Here is a 17,291-nt window from a genome sequence, read left to right on the forward strand (position 1 = left end):
ACCCTAACTTTCTGCTAACCGGATCTGAAAGCTATGATATTTAGACATAGTCAGGAAAATGAAACTGTCATTATATATAACGCAAAGTACTTGCTTGTGTTGTGTGAAATCATGTTAGATTTTTAAAAAATAAAATGGGAGTATTCCAATAAACAAGACCAGTGTGGTTGAATTTTAAACAATTTGTAACACCCCCACCCCTCAAAAAACCCCTCATTCGACATAGGTCCTTTTTGCAGGCAGCTTAAGTTTTGTTGCAATCATTTTAAAGAAGTGATCTGTGAAATCTTGATTTTAAAATAAGTTCCTGTTGTCCCTTGCAATTTAGTAGTGAACCGTCTGAGCTCTAAATCAGAGTTTATTTCCTTACTTTTTTTTCCTTTAGTCTAGAGGGCTTATAATTTACCTAACTTACTGAAGGGCTGTGTGGTTAAGAAATGGTACTAAAATTTTCAGTTCATCTGTGAGGAGGGAAAAAATTAACTTGCATTAGGATTTCAGCATTATTTAAAAATTAAAAAAATAAACATTTGAGTTTTTAAAGTTTAAAATTGCTTTAAATTCTTAATAGCTAAATTCTTCTTAGATACAATTCAAAAAGAATAATGATTATTTCAGGCCCCTATAAAGGATTGATAAGATACAAAAAATACTTCAAAAAAATTGAGGCTTTTCAACTATGAAAGGAAGGCATCCGTTGGACATCAAGAGAGTAAAATTCTTTTCAAATTTTCTGATGTCTTTTAATTTTCATGAAAATTCATCCCTGCTTCTACTAGAAACTGTTCAAGTTCAAATTCTAATAGATCTTTAATTGCTAATAAAAATTGCTATGAGTGGCACAATAAATGCTTTAGAAAAATGTTAATTTCCCAATTTATGATTCCATTTTAGAAATTGTAGACTTGAGCAACCAAAATAAGCAAATTTAGCACCCATGTCTCTTTGAAAGGTAATTTTGATTTTAAAAAAAATTTAGTCTGTACTGTGCTTTTTCTCATTCCTTTTACGAACCCAAGAATCTAGCGTTGGCATTTGATATATGTGTCTATAATCAGGGATATTGGCCCATCATCTTTAATTTCTATTTTCTGATTTGCATTGTTACTATGTTGGAATGGGGAATATTCACTGTAATTCCTCATCTATGAGGGAAAAAATCCCATAGTAGCATGTATGTATTGCATATAGTATGTTCACGTATTTAGATATATGATCGAGCACGTTTATTGCACACTTCTGGTTATTTTATGCATATCTTTTAATTGAAAAATAATAATAAACTCCTTAAAGAATGCTTTCAGGGTTAATAGATGGTGTTACATGCACAGGTAACATCATGGCAAGTGAAAGTATGGACTTCCAAAGTGTGTTAAATATGATAAAACAGCTGCTCACAGGTTTCATCCGGCGGCGAAGGGGTGGCCAGGTGATGGGTGTGGAGCTCTGCTGGTCCCTGGGCACGCTGCTGATCATTGTCAGCTGCAGGCGCGCTATGTCTGTTCTATACATACATACATACATATATATATATATATATATATATATATTTTTTTTTTTTTTTAAGAAAAGATATAGAAATTGTTCTGCTGGTATGCTTTTTTGGTGGGGACAGGGTGGCTCCTAATGCAGTCTCCTGCCCTGTGCTTTGTTCCTCACACATGCTTGTCCCATGGCCAGAGTTTCATTTCTGTTGCCAGTGAACTCACACCAAGTTTGACATAAGACTGAGTAAACTCAAGCAAAAGATTCTGAAAAATGCTTCATTATGTCTGGGAGGAAAGAATCCTTTCTCTGGATGCTTGAGAGTAAAAATGAACGCTTCATAAAGAGCAGCACAGGTTATTACGAAATAGATGTATCCAAACGGAATCCCAGACCTGCAAACTACTTGGAGACAAAGGCAGAAGGAAAAAAAAATCGTAAGCCTGGTTTGCCTTTGCACGCAGTACCCAGCGCTTCTTAGAGGCTCTTCTAAAGAACACACTGTCTGGGGTGACTGAGGAAGTGGCATCCTACAAACTGGCAATCTCGGTTTTACTGGGCTGGCTTGAAAATCATCAGAGTCTTGGGTGGACAAGTTGAATGTTCGAAACCCAAGTGGAAATGTAAGTTTTCACTCACACTCATCCTGCTTGCTTTCATTAGATTAAATGCATCTGTTTACTAAGTCCTCGGAATGCTTTGGATACCAAAAATCTTAAAACTACTGAATGTTGCTAGGCTGAAAAAAGGGAAACTAAACTGAACTGCCCCGGCCTCGTGAGGCTGGACTGCGGCCGAAGACGGAGCCGGGGCATAGCAGGAAGTGGCCAGCCACATTCCCATTAGGCAAATCTTGGAAGAAATCAGGAAAAAATAACTGTATAAGACTGATACTATAAACATCCTGGTATAGTGAGAGCCTTCCTTTTTCAAATATCGGACCGCGGGCATGGTGCGGCCCGCGGGCACACACCAAGTTCTTCCTCCAGGAAACTTGTCCATCGTAATATTCTTCAACAGCATAACTTCCCAGGAATCCTTTCTGATAATGTAAGCACCTTTTTAAAATATTATTTACTTTAAATAATAAAATACGGTAACGAGTTGAAAAAAGACCTTAGAAAACCTGAAACCTGAAAAATACCCAATAGAGTTGCCCACGTGCTATTATTTTCCTCGCATAAAGCAGAATTTGATTTCTGAATTTGCAACCAAATTATATGTAAATCCTTGCCAAGTATAGAGAGGATAAAAAAGAATGTGTGTTCTCGAATATTATCCTGACTCACCCAATTTCTTGTTTTACCAAATAAAAATTGAGAGGAGGAGAAAGGCATTAAATTAACCGATTACTGTGTGTGAGAGCAAGAAAAAAAATCAGCTAATTAAAACGTTAGCAAGCTGGTATGATTTCAGGTGAAAATTACAAAGTTAATATCCTGGCATTTAGTCATTGCCTTCAGTAATGATACAGTTGTCAAATTTGTATTTGTGCCAATGGAACAAAAGTTGTAAGTGGCATAATGGAAGATAATCTCTTTTTTTGTGTGGCTTTTTTAATTCAATGTTTTAATCCACCCATTTAATCACAAAACATATATCACATTAGTTATAATATTTATAGTGTTTAGGAAAGTGATTATAAATAGATTGTAGGTGTGGTTGTTGGATGTGTTGGTTGTGGTATTTGTGTATGTGTGTGTTTGTGAACGTTATCTCAAAGGTATGAAGCATTCTAGAGTTCGCACTTGGGAATGTTTTATGTGAGAATATTAACCATATATTTATTTTCAAAAATCCCCTTTTGGTCATTACCGAGCTTGCTTATTATTTTGAAAAAAACAAGATTTGGTATTAAAAGTTCCTGGTACTTACAGAATTTAGATTTCTGCCTTCAGCCCAGTCTCTAACGCATTTTTGTTGTTCTAGAGTCCCCAGGGTTGCTAAACCACAAAATGTCTTTAATATGTTTTTTATAAAGTAGTTGAACCATCCCGTAAAGAGGGGAAGGGGGTACTTATCATGGCAGTTAGCAGATGGGCCCTTCCTTGGTGTGGCCGGAGCAGGAGTGGGTGACAGCAGTATCTCTGGGGCTTTTGGAGACTGCCCTGCACATACTCATCTCGTGGGAACGTTTTCTCTTACTCCACACGTCCTAGTCAGGGCTGGGAATTGTAATAGTGAAGAAAATGATAAAGGACTGTGCTAGACCAGAGAGGCTGTTTTTCCCTGCGGGATTGTTAGAACATGGGTGCTGCGTTCCCGAGTCTCAGGCTGCTGAGAACGTCCTTTTCTGAGGAAAGAAGTGGTGGACCCCCTTAGTCCTTGAAGCTGGGAGGGCCACCCTGGACCTTCCTCAAGGAAAGAGTGAAACCCACCCCACTGTGAAATCACCCCTGCTTGGGCTGTCTCTGCTTGGTGTCCGCAGCTGTGGAAAGTGAAAGTTGGCCAGGATTTCAGTGAAAAGATTAACTGGAAACCGTGTCTATTCCACTTTCCAAAACTGAATTTTCTCATAAGAAAGAAAAAAAAGCTATCCCTAGAAAGAAGAGGCCATGGTAAAAATCCTAACCTACAGGGAAGTCATTTTGGAAGAGTTCTTAATTGATCCTGGTTTTTCTTCCTTCCTTCCCCTCCAAGTCGTACATGTCATACAGTGGTGGCAGTTACGTGTGTGTCTAGCACGATTCAAGGCCAAGGTCATGGGGGTCTAGGGAGCCTTCAAGATGGGTGAGTGGGCCTCAGAGGCCCCAGCTGAGCTGCTCCAGCTGCCCCAGCCCAGCCTTGCCCCTGTGCCCAGGGCCCCCTGCCTGGGCAGTCCAATCCAATGTGGAATGGAGTTTCCTGGGAAGCAGGGCACACGAGGAACTTTTGAATTTACCAATGGCATAAAAAGTATATATATTTTTATGACAACGGGCAAGTTTCAATTGGTTGACAGAAATGGCGAGATGTGACGTCAAGGGACACTGGTTAGAATGCCAAGGCCGGCTTGTGTGTGTGGGGGGGTAGACAGGCACAGAGAGACACTGGGATGGGGCCCAGGAGGCCTCATTTCTCTCGGGCCCCTGACGCGGCATCCGGGGACAACCAGGTCCATCTGGCTCTGAGCAAGGGCATGTCCAGGCAGGGGGATGGGGTCCCAGCAGAGTGACCCCATATCGGCGTCCCCAAGCGCCAGAAACCACTCAGGCGCTCCTGCCAAACAGGCAGAAAAAGCAGCTGCGGCCTTCTTGTCATTCTAACCAGTGTCCGGACTCTGGAGCCCGGCTGGTCGCGACCGCGGGAGAGGGCGCGGGAAGGAACCGCGCGACCGGGGGGCAGCAGTGTAGTCGTCCGGCTCCAAGACAGCAAAGCTGCGGCCTAGAACTTCTCCCCGCAGCTCCTGCGCCCTGGGCCGGGGTAGCAGGAAGTTGTTTCTGCGGTGAAGGAAGAGAGCGCGGTTGGAGCTGGGCAGCGGCTCCGGGCACAATGCCCCCGCCCATCCCACGCCTCCCCGGGCACCGTGAGGGCCTCCTCTCCGCCAGGCACCTTGCACCCCCCCTATCTCTGGGCACAGTGCGCTGCCCCTTCTACTTCACCAGATCCCCTACACCACGCCACCGACGCTATTGGGCACCGCGCCTCTCCCGCAGCCGGGCGAACAGTGTCGGACGAGCAGCCGCGGGTTCCTTCTGGTGCGCGCCTTGCCCCGGGGGAAGCTTCCTGCCACCATCGACCCTAAGCCCTGTCCCGGAGCCTCGTCTTGCGCTCCACAGTGAACACCAGCCTTGCGGAGATGAGCCCGCCGACCTGGCCGCAGTCCGCGGCGCGCACGGTGCTGCGGTCAGACCGGGGACCGTCGGTCCGCCCGGGGTCCCCAAGCCGGGCCCGAACGTGCGCGCGCGCGCCCCGCTGCCCGCAATCATGGCAGCCGTCGCCTCGGAGCGCAGCCGCCGAGCGCGCTCCGGCAGCCGCCTCGGTGCCAGGGCGGCGGGGGCGGGCCAGGGCCGGGACGTGCGGACCCCAAGGCGAGAAGCAGAAGGCGGACGAGTCCCTGCGGCGCGGTACCCCCTGCCCAGCGCGGGCAGGCGGGCGGGACCGCGCGGGCGGGGAGCGCCTGGGGCGGCGTGCCCGCGGGGGCGCGCACGCGGGGCTGCGGGGCGAGGCGCGGGGCCCGGGCGGCGAATCCGCTGCTCGCGCCGCCAGCCCCGCCCGCGCGCGCCGGCCCCCGGAGGAGGGTGCGCGGCGGAGGGGGGAGTCGGGGAGGGGCCGCGCCCGGTCCTCGCCCGCAGCGGGCACGGCCGGGGGCTCCGGGAGGCCTCGTTGGTATTCTGGGCACAGCCGAAGCCCTGACCTCCCCGCGGAACAGGGGCGCCCGGGAGCGCGGCACGGCCGCCGCCCCCGGGCGGTCCCCCGGGCTGTGGGGCCGTAGGCGCCTTGCTCCCCCCACCCATCCCCTCCTCTCCAGGTCCCCCGTACCCCCTCCCCCGCCCTGATCCGGCGGCGAAGGGGTGGGCAGGGAAACGCGCTCTCTGGGACAGGTGCCAACTCCGAGACAAAAGACATAAAATAGGCGGCAACGGGGGAAGCGCGGCCGGCGCGCTCGGGCGGGGACGGAGGCGCCGCGGGGGCCGCATCCTCGGTGCCGACCGGGGAAAGTTTGGGAAGTCGCCGCGGCGGCTTCGCAGCGGCGGGGGACACACGGGCCAGGCCGCCCTCCGCGCCGCGCCTGCCCTCTCCGCGCCGCTGCTGAATAATTCATGGCGCGGTCGCCGGCCATTAGCATGCACCGGGCGCGCGGTGCGTCTGTGCCCAGCCGCCGCCGCCGCATTCGGCTCCCTGGCCGCGGTAGATGAGCGGCCGCGCGGAGGCCGGGCCCGCGCTGTCCCCGCGCTCGCCCTCCGGTCCGCCTGCCCGAAGGCTCCCATTGTGCCCCGGGCCCGCGCCGCTCGGCCGTCCTGTGACTGCCCGCACCCCGCAGCGCGCCCGACGGCCGGGCGCTGGAAGTTCGGACCCCGGGCACCCGCCCGCCCGCCCTGGGATGCACGTGAACTTGGAGAAAGTCGCGGGGCGCGCCAGCGCGGACCTCCGCGGCAGGGCGTGGGCGCCCCTGGCCCGGCGCGCTTTCGTTTTCGTCCCGGACAAAGGTCCTTCGCGTTGCAGGTCACGGACGTGGAGACCGTGTACTGCGGGGTACTCTTCGGGGAAGTCCAGTTGTTCAAGACAGGGAAGCCGGAGCCGGGAGGAGAGGAGCAGCGCGGTCCGATGCGCGGTGCGGGACCAGGGAAGTGGGGCCTGGCCGTGTGCTTTGCCCGCGCGGTCCCGGAGCTGTCCGGCCCTGCGAAGAGTTGCGGGAGATGGCATCGCTTTGCTCTCTGCCCTTCCGACGGGTGAAGGAGAGAATCATCCGGAACCCAGGACTCACACCGAGGGCCTGTGCAGCCGTGGGCACGACAGCGCAGCGCTGGCCGCGTCCGGGCGGGCGCGTCCCTCCGGCAAGGGCAGAGCAGCCGACCAGCGCGCCCCAGTCTCGGTCGGGTTCAAGTCGACTCTTGGGGACGGTAAGTGGATTTCTCACTTTCGCTACTTAGTGAATATTTAAATATTAATGAAGGGATTTCTAAGAAGATCCCTTCTGTAGAGCAGGCCTTCCACAGACGAGGGGACACGGGAAGGAGGTTGTTCTTGAACCTGAAGCCGCACCAGCAGCTTGCAAGAACTCCAGGGCCGGCATGAAAATTCTGCAACTTGGAATTTGTGAAATACAGCTTCTGATCTCAGGTGTGCAGGCCGTTTGCCAGGGAGAATTATGTTGAACACGTAAAACAGCGTCCGCAGGCATCTTAAAAAGAACAGAAAGAAAAGAGCAAGCATCTGTTTTTAGATTAGATGTTTGGAAGGGTTATTTGGAAGCTACAGTCATTTCTTGAAAAATTGAAATCTTTCATTCATTTCCTAAACCAGCAGCGACTTTTTTTTCCTGCTGGTCAGGCGTTCATGAAGAGCTGGTTTAGGGCGGCCCTGGGTCAGGCATTGGCCGAATGGGCCGGTGGAGTGAAAGGCCTGTGTGTGGAAGCTGGTGTTTATGGTGGCATAAAACGAAAAGCAACTCATAACTTTTCATAATAAATCCCCCTTTATAGGTGGCTCACACACAGGCCCAGCCGGCAGCCCTGGGGAATTTGTGGGGAGCAGAGAGGGGCAGGGGTGAAGGAATGCATGTTTGCCATAATTACAGGGTTTTAAAGTAACACTGAAATTAATTTCTTCAAAGTTGGGCTTTAGAGGCCAGGGCAGTCTCTGTAGGCCAGCACCACATTCGTTTTATTTTGGGTCGTTGGTTCTAACTATTTGGGATTTTTAAAATGCAGGTTTGTACTTGCATGTACCTATCCCCTTAAAATGAAACCCGTAAGTTGGGGGGGGGTTAAGCCCCCTTTTAAATATGATTGTATCACAGGTGTGATTTCCCCTTTACTCACCTCCATCTGATTGATGTGGTTTGGATAACCTAGCTGGATGCTCTGACCACAAAATAATGGGGGGGGGCCCTGTTTCCAGACACCCCAGAGCTGTGAGCTGGCACTTGGAGGCCATGTTTCCGGGAACGTGGACAGAGGCCTGAGTGGCCCAGGCCTGCCTCACGCCTCCCTTTCCCTCGGCTGCCTGGTGTCTAGATCTGAGGGGAGAACCATTTCAATAAGGTCTTGCCCACCTGGCACCGAGGCTGAAAGTTTGCTTTGTACTGCAGAGCTGGCTTCGCCATCTTTTTCGCTAGGCCGTCTATGCCCCCAGTCCCCCGTTTTGAATTTGTATTTATGACTTTGTCAGAGGCAGTTGGCAGACATGAAACCTGGGGTGGGACATTCAGGAATGATCTTAGAAACCAGGGGGCACAGCTGCCAAGGCGTGCCACTCCAGCCCGGAGCCGCTGTTCGCCTGGCTGTTGGCGGTGATGGGTTTCCTAATTATAAAAAGCCCAAGTTCCATCAAGCGTTGTCTGTAAAATGTGGGAGACGCCTTCTCAGGTCCACAGATGACCTGTAGCATGCTGCATGGGGCGCAGGGTGGTGTGGCATTATGCTTGGGCTGTTGGGTAACCCCCGGGATTAAAACAGACCCTGAAACAAGGGGCATCGGTTGCTCCCTCTCCACAGGCCTATGGGCCAGACACTGGGAGCAGGGAAAGGCCTGAGCATCTGAGGAAGCCCCCCTAGGGCCACTTGGAGGGGGGTACTAGTCATCAAAGATCTGGAGGCCCACCTCCTGCCCCAAGGGTGCCCCTGGCACAAGGAATGTGATAGGGCTGAGAGTCCATGGCAGACAGTGGGCCCTGCCCACAGACAGAGGTCCTGCCTTTGTCCTTGTCCTTAGAGCCAGCCCAGTTCCACTGGAGACTCCCCATGGAGACTCGGGTCCTACCAGGGTTGTCTTCCTGCGTTGGGATGTCTCATCTGGGCAAAATTTATTTTTGAGGACACGCACATGAGAGATGAGGTTCTGAAAATGAAACTGGCACCTGTCTGTTCTTTATCACTCTGGATTTAATAGGAAGAATGTGTTAAGCGGGGGCCAGGGCCTTATGGACTGTGGTGAGCTGGCGGGAGGATGGCCCTGGTGTTCCTGCTTTCTGTTTTAAACCAGAACCAACCCCAGGGAGGGCCCTGGCCTGTACTGAGGCTTCACCATGCCCAGCCTCTGGCCACTTGAGGCCCCAGGTCCCCGGCCTCGTCGTCTTCGGGATGCTGGGGAGGCCAGCAGCTCAGCGCAGGCCGTGTGTGGTGATGAGGCCCCCACCGTGCTCGGGTCTGTATGCCGCCTGAACACGTGCAGATGGCATTTTGCTTCGCTCAGAGGGAACAGCAGGGAGCTCTGCAGCCTGGTTCCTCTTGAGTACCTGTGGTTTGCACCTTGCTGGGGCCGATCTCACAGGCTTGCATCCTCAGATGGGCGCTGGGGCCTGCTCCACCCTGGTGTGGCAGGCAGCCTGTGGGGCCAGGGGAGGGGTAAAGGGCTTTGCCCACCCTGACAGGCACCCTGCGTGGGTGGGTGCTCCTTGGTGTGCAGGGAAACGGACATGTGCCCCCAGTGAGGGGCAGTGATCAGGAAGGAGAGGAGGCCCCACAGGCCAGGCAGGCAGACATTTTAAAACCATCACACTTGGCTGATGTTGGGCTGGGAGGGTGTATTTGCATGTTTGGGGAGGATAGAGACTACCCTTGCAGAATTCCCATAAAGCCAGGGTGTCCTAGCTCACATCTGGCGGCTCCGATCCAGTCCCTGCCGCTAGCTTGCCATGTGGCCTTGGACAAGGCACATTACCTCCCTGGAGTGTACCCCAAGCTCTAGAGCAGGAATCATAATTCCGACCTCAGAGGGCCATTGGGAAGGTTCAGACGACGTTAATTCCACAAACCACGGTTTCTGGCACGTGGCGGGGACGCCGTAAATGGCTGTCACCGTAATTGTTTTTGTTGTAAATGGTAATCGCCATTTTTATTGCTAATTATTATTACATTTTCAAGTTTTTAAGAAACAGAGAGCCCAGTTTTGGTTTCACTAGACAGGACACCTGGGAGTTAACCTCCCCCTCCTTCCTCCACCCAGGTGGTAGCGAAAGTGAACCTTGGTATTTTCAAGGCAGACTGTCAGGAGTTGCGAAGCCTGGGCCTTCCCTGTCACTTGGCTGAGAAGCGCTGGGTCCCCTTGGGGTCCCGGGATGTGCTCACGGAGGAGAAACACCTTTTAGAAATGGGCCCCCCCCCAGAATGGCACTTGAGCTCACCTGGGTGCTGGCCCCTGGGAGTCTGACCAGGGACAGACCAGGGCTTGGGGGTCCAGAGTGGCCACGCCAGCCACGGTGTCCTTGTCCGCAACGCGGGTGGCAGTTTGGTGGGAGGAATTTTCACCACTCTGACAAGCTAATTGTTTTTTTGGCCCCATACAAGCGTGCGTTTACCAAAACGCTTGCTTTGGGAGAATTTTATCTCTTAGCTGATCATCCAGGAAGACTCAGCAAGATTGCCCTTTCTCAAAACATCTTGTTGGAACAAGAAAGAACCCCAGATGGCATTGGCCATGCTTTCTGATGTTATGGAGCCGAGGAGGGAGAAAAAGCAACAATTGTCTCCGAGCAAAGACAATGGACCTTTTATATGAAATATTTATTTTCAGGGCCGACCAGTGTCCCGTTGGCTGGGACCGCAGAGCACCAGTGTCTGGGCATCCCGGGCCCTGAGAACTCAGTCAGGGACGAGATTTACAGAAAAGGAAAAAAGAAAGTCCCCTGACCTGCGGTTCTTGGGAAATTTCGGTGGCAATGTCTGGCTTTCTTTATCGAATGGAGTTTAAACTTTCGCAAGTTTATTTTTTCTTCCCCTGTGATTTCTTTTGAAGGGCCACAGGGGCGTGTTGGCAAGCACCGTAAAGGTAGCCGGGTTTCAGATCGTGGGTTGCACGGGCCCTCCCTCCGGCCAGGCCCAGTTGGCCTTTGTCTGCTGGAGGGTCGCAGAATGGAAGTGAGGGAAACTGGAACTAAGAGGAAGGGTCTGTCCCCAGGGCGTCGAGGGGAAGCCACCAAGAGCAAATTCAGATAGTATTCATAGTTCTCTGGTGTCCTTTACTCCTCCCCAAAACCCCTTCTTCCGTGAACTTGGGTTTGGCCAGCAGGTTATCAGAGAGTCTGGCCTGACTTGGCAGTGCCTCACATAGGCCCTCAAACACCGACGTCCTCGGCTGGGCAAACCGGGCCCAGAGTTCACGCTGGATGGACGTTTTCTGAACTGATAGAATGAGCAGAATTTTACTCCAAGGCCTCTTCGCGAGCCAGCTCCCTCTTCCCCGCTCTGCAGCTGCAGGCAGTGCCGGAGCTGCCGACCCCGTGTCTTTCTCCTCCAGTCCCAGCTGTGGCGCAGCCGGGAAGGCACCCTGGGAAGCCAGGCCCGGATCCCAGGCTCACGCCAGGAACCCCGGGAGGAACTGATCAGGCTGGGCTTGGAATCGGAACATCGGGGAACCAGTCCCAGTGTTGGGGGAACGTTGGGAAGGCCGCGGTGGACAGTCGGCCCCAGACCCCCACCAGTGTCTGGCTGGTGGAGGACAGAAGAGGGAGTGGCCCTGATCAGGGTGGGTGATGAGGGACCCCTCTCTGCCAAGCATCCCCTTTATCCAAAAGACTTTTGGCAAATTGTAATACCTGACTTGCAAAGGCTTTGTTTTTAAAATTGCTGTTGCATTGTTTTTTTTTAATCCTGGAACCTCTTAGCTGTGGTCTGTTTCACCTTCTGCATTAACTGCCTCCCCCCCCCCCCCCGCAAATGCTATGAAGAGAGCCCTGTTTGCGGGGAGTGGGGTAACCATGACAGCCTCCGAGGCCATGACAGCCTCCGAGGCCACGTGTAGAATGAGTAAAATTGAAATGGAAAAGACCGAACTCTCACATCATGAGGCAGAGCTATCCTAAAACATAAGCTTTTATTTACTTTTTTTTTTTTTTTCGGAGAGGGGCTTCAAAAGTAAAGTGCTGCACAGTCTTACTGTGACATTTTGGATGGGAAACGTGTGTTTGAGTCCGGATTCAGGAGTCTTGCCTTTAGGGACAGCGGCTCAGAACCGCGTGGATAAATAAATCGAGCGCCTCAGCAAACGGCCGGGCTCACTGTTTAACCAGCGCCTGAGAGGTTTTCCGAGCAGAGGTGTTACCAGTAGAGGCGTTGGTTACTGTCGCCAAATGAGATTGGTAGTTGTGGTTGGAAAAGGTGTGCATGGGACGTACAAAGGAAATGCCAAATTTTCTTTTCTTCCTTTTTTTTAGGAGTGACAGAATTTTCCCTTAAGATAAAAAAAGAGTGTTGTCCCGATGCTTTTGGTTTCTAACGCCAGGGCTGGGTTCTTCTGTGAATTGCCTTTCCTTAATTCTAAGATTTCAGATGGTAGGAAGAGCATTTAGCTGAAATATTTACCTGCTGATTCGTGGCTCTTAAATCTAGATTCGCCTTTCATGTGTTTAAGAGCGATATTTACATTCAAATCAGCCTTTTATAATTACATTTTAAATTATAATGAAATGATGGAGCCGGGATTCAGTCTTCCATGGGGTTAAACAGTAAGAGACCAGCCTGGTCTAGGCTCCCGAGGAGGCATGAGCAGGCATCTGACATGCAGGTACTGGCCTGCAGGGCCACTTGGGTGTCCTGAGCATGCCAGGGTCCGTGCGTGTTACCTGCAGGGCCCTCCCTGCCCTGCCTGGAGGAGAAGGGCTCGTGGATGGAGATTCTGGCCCCGGCACAGTGGCGATGCTGCCAAACCTGACGGGACACCGTTCATTCTATCTGAGAAGGGCCTGATTGAGGCCTGGCTGCCCTGCCGCCCTGGCTGATGTGTTGTATCCCCAGCCCCACGCCCGCCCCAGGCTGGGGGTGGAGGGCGCTCTCTCCTGGGCAGCCAGCTGGGCACAGCAGCGGCCACTTCTGGTGGTGATGATACTGGGGGGGGGGGGGCATGCCCACCTCCTTCTGCAGCTGTAACTCAGCTTCTGCCTCATCTCCCCTGTCAGGGTGGCCCCCAAATGGCTCTGCAGTTTTCAGTGGCTTCCCCTACAGAGCATGGGGGACCCTCTCCTCCCGGGGCCGGGCTGTTGGCAGCTGGGCCAAGCTGTTCCTGGAATTGAATTCCCGGTGTTCCTGGTCGGGCACGTGGCATCGGAATCCTACCTGCTTTGTCTCTGGCATCAGCTGGAGAGCTAGTCACATGGCCGTGTGCGTGAGACCGGAGCCGAGGACAGAGGGCTCCTCCCGGGTGCTTCCTTCCCGCTCACTCACTCCCCCCGCCCCCTTCGCTTTGGTCATGGCGGTCTCTGAGCAGGCATAAAGCAGTATTCAAGTAAAACGTGCTCCAGGCAGTGGGGGAGCTCCCATCCATGGATGCGGAGGTGTCCAGGTACCCCAATACCTCCAATCATTACAGACAGGAAGGACCATGAGCCGGGGCCCGTGTGTGGACTCCGGCCGTGATGGCCCAGCCTCGGTCACTCCACTCCGTCTCTTCTACTCCCAGAGCTGGCCCTGCCTGCCCGGGGGCCCTGCCCACACTCACACTCTTGTGGCTCACCCTGCACAGGTCAGTGGTCATCGCCTCAGCTCCTGGCCACAGAAAAGGCCGAAGGAAAGACCTGGGCAAACAGGTTGGCTGTGTGGCCATGGCTCAGTGCCCTCAGGAAAAGGCCAGGAGTCTGATAAATCTCCAACTGAAAATGCCCACGTTGAACCTCAAGGCCACTGACCCAGGTCAGAGGGCTGGAGCTCCCGTCCAGCACAGGTCACCGTTCCTCCCCGCGGTGGGGATTTGCCATGGTGAAACTGGTGGATCTGTGATGACTGGAAGGGGTGTGGTGACCTGCCTGGAGCCTGACCTGAAGTCCTCGCCACGGCCTGGCTGTGTGCATTTTTCATTGTGTCATCGCAGCAGCCCCAAGCGGTAGGAGCCATGATCCCTATGGATGGGGAAACTGTAGACAGATGGGGAAACTGAGGCTGGGTTGGGTGGCGTGGCTTGCTGAGGGTTGGGTGGCTGGTCAGACACAGGGCCGGGTTCCAAGGGGCGGCCCGGCTCTCAGCCTGAATGGTACGGCCTCCTGAGGTGTTGGCTAGAGTGGGCTCGCGCTGCGGGCCGGGACCAGTGAGGTGGGGGCCCTCGGCCCTGGGGTGCTGGCCGCTGCCCGCCCCTCGGGCGGGCGCAGCGTGGGAACAATGTGGCCTCTATCCCGGGAGCAGCCCGGCCAGGCAGGCCGCCCGCAACATGGCGCCCAGGGCCGCGCCGCCTGTCCACGGGGAGGGCTGGCGCCTGGGCCCGGCCCGGCTCCCGGCGTCCTCCTCGGGCTGGCCGCTGAGTGGCCAGACGCTCTTGTTGCCTCCTCCCTCCCACTCGGCCGCCCCCCTCCCCGGTGGTGGGTTTGGGGGTCCGGCCCACCCGCCTCTGCCACGTCTGCCATCCTCCCGGCACCCATGAGCATCTTTCAAAAATTCCCGGTGGGCGGGGCCGAGCCGCAGCGGCCGCCTCTGGCCCCCCCCTCCCCAGGCAGCCAGTGCCAGATGAGAGCAGGAGACAAAAGTAGCATTTTCCTCGTCCTCCTGGGCTGGCAGCAGGGCCTCCCCAGCGCCACTTGGCTCCTGGCAGCCCTGCCTCCGGGTGCCGGGGTGGCCGAGGCGCAGGCCGCGCCGGCCAGGACCCAGGGACCGGCGGCCGGCGGTGGCCAGAGATCAGGCGCCCGAGGGCCTGTCGGACGGGGGCTGGCACCTGGGGACGGCCTGCTGGCCAGCGGGACCTGCCCTCCTCTGCTTGCGCCGGTGACCAGCCGGGCGAGGGACCCGGTTTTCACTGCCTTGCTTTTGCGGAGCTCCCCATCCTCCTGCGCCCGGGGTAAGTCTCCTTCTTCCCGTCTCTCGTGCTGGAGACGAGCCGGGGGCTCTGCCATCTTGTGCTCATGCCTGTTACGTGTCCTCCCCTCTAACTGGTTCCCCGAAATTCAAAATTCCATTTCAGACCCCCCACCCCCACAGCTTCCGTGAAATAAGTCCTTGAAAAAACTGCAGGGAAAAGGCAGACGCCAACCCCATTTATTTTTAAGATCCGAAGCGACAGGCTTTCGAGATCACAATAAAAATGAATGTTTGTTATTTCACAGTAGCTGCATGTCCAATTATAATTTGAACGAATGTTTCAGGAGGTATTAATGAGCACGGCCTACTCTTTCATGCTCGGTTGTGTCGGGTTTTTTTGTGGCAGTCTCATTATTACTATTATTATTAATTATTATTTTAATTTTTGATAGTGCCAGGAGTGGCAAAGCGAAAAGCATCAGAAACGTGCACGCTCCTCCCAGCAAACTCTGGCCAGCAGGGCCAGGCCGGCACACGGGAGGGCGAATTCTGCTTTGAGAAACAGAGGTCCTTTCATTTTGCCCGGCATCTTTAATGCTGCCGTGTCCACAGTTTAGCGATACAGTTCTTTCTCCCTTTCATTTCATTTTATTGGGGGGGGGGAGCTCTTTTTGGCTCTCAGCTTAGCGTGGGGGAAATATTTTAGGTTGTTTTGGGCTTTGTTTTTTTAAGCTCTTATTTAATCTGAGGGGTTCCAGCTAACATTGTTGGGCCTGGTTCATAACTGCCCTGCCCACAGACAGCTCATAGGGTGCACGTGGGCACGTCCACCAGACTGACCCTCGGGGGCCCTGAGTGGTCCCAGGGCCTGCCTGTGCCCTGATCCGGTCCTGGTTTCCCATCTGCAGAGCTGTAGCCCGAGACATTCTGACCATCCAGGGCCTGAGCTGTGGCCCAGGGGGCAGGGAGTGAGTCCCTTGAAGACCTTTGAGTCCCCAGGCCACGCTGCCACTGCTGCCCGGGAGCTGGATTCCAGGGCTCCTTGAGTTTCTCTGTTGGTCCCTGAACCTTTTCATTTAAAAGGTGGGCTTTGCAGCGTTCAGCTCGGAGCTCACCTTCGTCCCCTGGCAGCCTGACAAAAGCACCCGCAGATGCAGCCTGGTTTCCCCACATTTGAGGGTAGCCAGGGTTTTGATTTATGGAAAATGGAAAATAGGGCCCAGAAAGTTCTAAATTGCAACCCGGAGGAAAATTCCCAAGTAAATACCTTTTTGTTTTCCTGATGGAGAGGCGTTTGGGTCCTGTTTGTGCAGGCCTGAGCAGCCGGCCGGAGCAGACACCACCAAATACTGAAACTGAGCTCGGCACCCACAGGGGTATCCACGGCTGCTTTTGTCCTTAGATGAGACGGCAGTTGGTACTGGAAGATTTGGGGTTCCAGAGACAGGGGTATATAAGCAGAGACAATTAGAACATCTTCATGATTGTGACAGCCACATTCTGCTGCTGTAAGCTGGGGGGGTCTTTCCACCCAAATATTTAGCAAGCACCAAATAAAACACTGGTGACGAAGTTAAAGTAATAGGAAAAAAAGAGTGTACTAAATTCTAAAGGCTCAGAAGAGTCAAGAGTGTAGAGAGACTGACTGGTGGGAGAGTGGGGAGGAGGGTGGTCATTTTTAAAGGATTTTTACCTTTACTAGCTGCCCACTTATCTTTTAAAAAAATTTTTGGTGTAATCAATGTAGATGAACAGGCCTTTAATCCTAAATCCTGGAATGATGGGTAGTCAAATTTCCTGAGCATTAATTCTTTTTTGGACAAGGTAGGGCAAGTAGCATAAGATAATTAATTTCCAATAAATGAGCATTTTCATTCTAAATTAGTATTTTCCACTGAGATTATGCTCCTCTAATGGTTTAATGTATACAGATAACACATTTTCCAGCATGCACCTTACGTAGCTGGAATAGCTTAATGTGATTAGTTATCATCTCAGTTTTTTTAACTTGGGTAATAATATTTTACGTCCTCCAAATCGGTAAAATTCCACAGAAGCTTTTTTTTTTTTTAATCAGGCAGAAAATATCAGCATTCTCCATGGCACCCAGTACTTCTCAGCAATATTTTTTTTTTAAAGAAAGTACCACACATAGCAGTTTTCACATCATTGCTTCTATATAAATTCCACTATAGACTGAAATTATACATCCTCACAGCACAGATGGGCTGGTCTGTCATTATGACTGCCGGGTCCTTGTTGGAACACATAGCATATTTCAATTGTGGAGTCGACAATTTCGAAGAACTGAGGTCAAAATAAACAAGTTGCATTTACGTATAAAAACAGCCTTATTAAGTGATCTTCTGATCTCCTGAAATATTTGGTAGAGGAACAACCATCACCTTCATTAAAATTTAATTTAAAATTGGAACTTCACCTGCACCT

The 17,291-nt window shown here is 52.6% G+C and overlaps 1 protein-coding gene and 1 long non-coding RNA gene across 17 annotated transcripts in view; one reads left to right on the forward strand and one right to left on the reverse strand.

Moving 5' to 3' along the window:
- LOC106728660 (translation initiation factor IF-2-like) overlaps positions 1-17,291 on the forward strand; it is a 71,769-nt gene that overhangs the window by 18,510 nt on the left and 35,968 nt on the right. For 7 of the 15 annotated variants that reach the window (XR_004324382.1, XR_004324381.1, XM_032492453.1 and 4 more), the window contains exon 1: positions 5,765-7,028. The exons of 2 other annotated variants lie outside the window; for them this stretch is intronic. Coding sequence is in view for 11 of the 13 variants with exons in the window: in XM_032492453.1 (XP_032348344.1) it covers positions 6,320-7,028 (709 nt within the window). In the remaining 2 variants the exon portion in view is untranslated. Of the gene's footprint in view, positions 1-5,764; positions 7,029-7,108; positions 7,249-10,415; positions 14,884-17,291 lie in introns of those variants that run through there. 6 more of the 15 variants (XM_032492456.1, XM_032492457.1, XM_032492454.1 and 3 more) reach the window with 5 other exon arrangements.
- LOC116667550 lies at positions 4,355-5,343 on the reverse strand. Of its 2 annotated transcripts, none has more exons than XR_004324387.1 (2): positions 5,079-5,343; positions 4,355-4,904 (listed from the first exon to the last, which is right to left on the reverse strand). It is a non-coding gene; the product is annotated as an uncharacterized LOC116667550 (long non-coding RNA). The 2 variants fall into 2 exon arrangements; XR_004324386.1 differs by having other exon boundaries at positions 5,067-5,343.

The sequence above is a fragment of the Camelus ferus genome, chromosome 12, assembly GCF_009834535.1.
Source record: "Camelus ferus isolate YT-003-E chromosome 12, BCGSAC_Cfer_1.0, whole genome shotgun sequence".
NCBI lineage: Eukaryota > Metazoa > Chordata > Mammalia > Artiodactyla > Camelidae > Camelus > Camelus ferus.